General features: G+C 39.5%; 1 protein-coding gene across 1 annotated transcript in view; it reads left to right on the plus strand.

Moving 5' to 3' along the window:
- Positions 1 to 389: 389 nt before the first annotated feature.
- Positions 390 to 870, plus strand: part of LOC119588038 (keratin, type I cytoskeletal 10-like) — an 827-nt gene continuing 346 nt past the window's right edge. Inside the window, exons 1-2 of the mRNA XM_037936736.1 lie at positions 390 to 437; positions 724 to 870. The exon at positions 724 to 870 is cut by the window's right edge and continues 346 nt beyond it. Of these exons, the coding sequence (XP_037792664.1) occupies positions 423 to 437; positions 724 to 870 (162 nt within the window). The 5' untranslated portion in view covers positions 390 to 422. The remainder of the gene's footprint in view (positions 438 to 723) is intronic.

Raw genomic sequence — 870 nt, forward strand, 5'->3', positions numbered from 1 at the left:
CTAATAGTAGTTTTGTGAATCTTGATAGACTATAATTCATTGGTTACTTTCGCGTTCATGACTTGAATATCGTCTAATAAAGCAGCGTGTATGTGTTTTGTGTGTTGTTTTCTCTCAGTATATCCATATTTCTCTTTCTCTTGCTAAAAGATAGATCATATGACGTCTACAATAGATCTACTGTAAATCCAGAATCCTTCTCCCTATCTCTGTCCTATATATATCAAATCCTACTCTATCATCTAAACAGATACTTCCTACGATGGCTTTTTCCAGTCAGTGGGGTACCAACACAAGGTACTTGGCACCTCACGCGGCCTTGCTGAAGGAGTGGTCGACCAAGTATAAATAGTCTCGAGTCAGCATGCAGCGCTACAATTCTTTTCCTACTGTCCCCACTGAACAATAGGAAGAAACTTAAAATGGCAGGTCCTCTGGTACGTTAACTACTGTGTGTACATATAGTTACAATAGACATTGTAACTATAAGTGTTGTTTCACTTTATTTAAATGCAACGTTTTCGAGAGAAAATCTTGTAAAATTAGTTTATCTCCTTTTTGATTTACTACATGTAGTACCGAGACTGAATGATACTCTTAACAGTAGCTTTATTGTTACTATTCCTGTTATTTATTTTAACACTCTTTAACTATACAGTACCATGTGAAACTATACACATTCTTAGATATGCACCCGAATACAATATCCCTACCATCTTGTAGGTAAAAGCGGCTGTCCTGCTGGGAGTGGTGTGTGGAGCTGTGGCTGATGGAAGCTATGCTTCCCGCGGTGGAAGCTTTGGAGGTGGAGCTGTTGGAGGCGGCATCTCCGGAGGACAAGGAGGTTTCGTAGGAGGAGGCAACTTTATT

This window comes from Penaeus monodon, chromosome 23 (assembly GCF_015228065.2).
Source record: "Penaeus monodon isolate SGIC_2016 chromosome 23, NSTDA_Pmon_1, whole genome shotgun sequence".
Lineage (NCBI taxonomy): Eukaryota > Metazoa > Arthropoda > Malacostraca > Decapoda > Penaeidae > Penaeus > Penaeus monodon.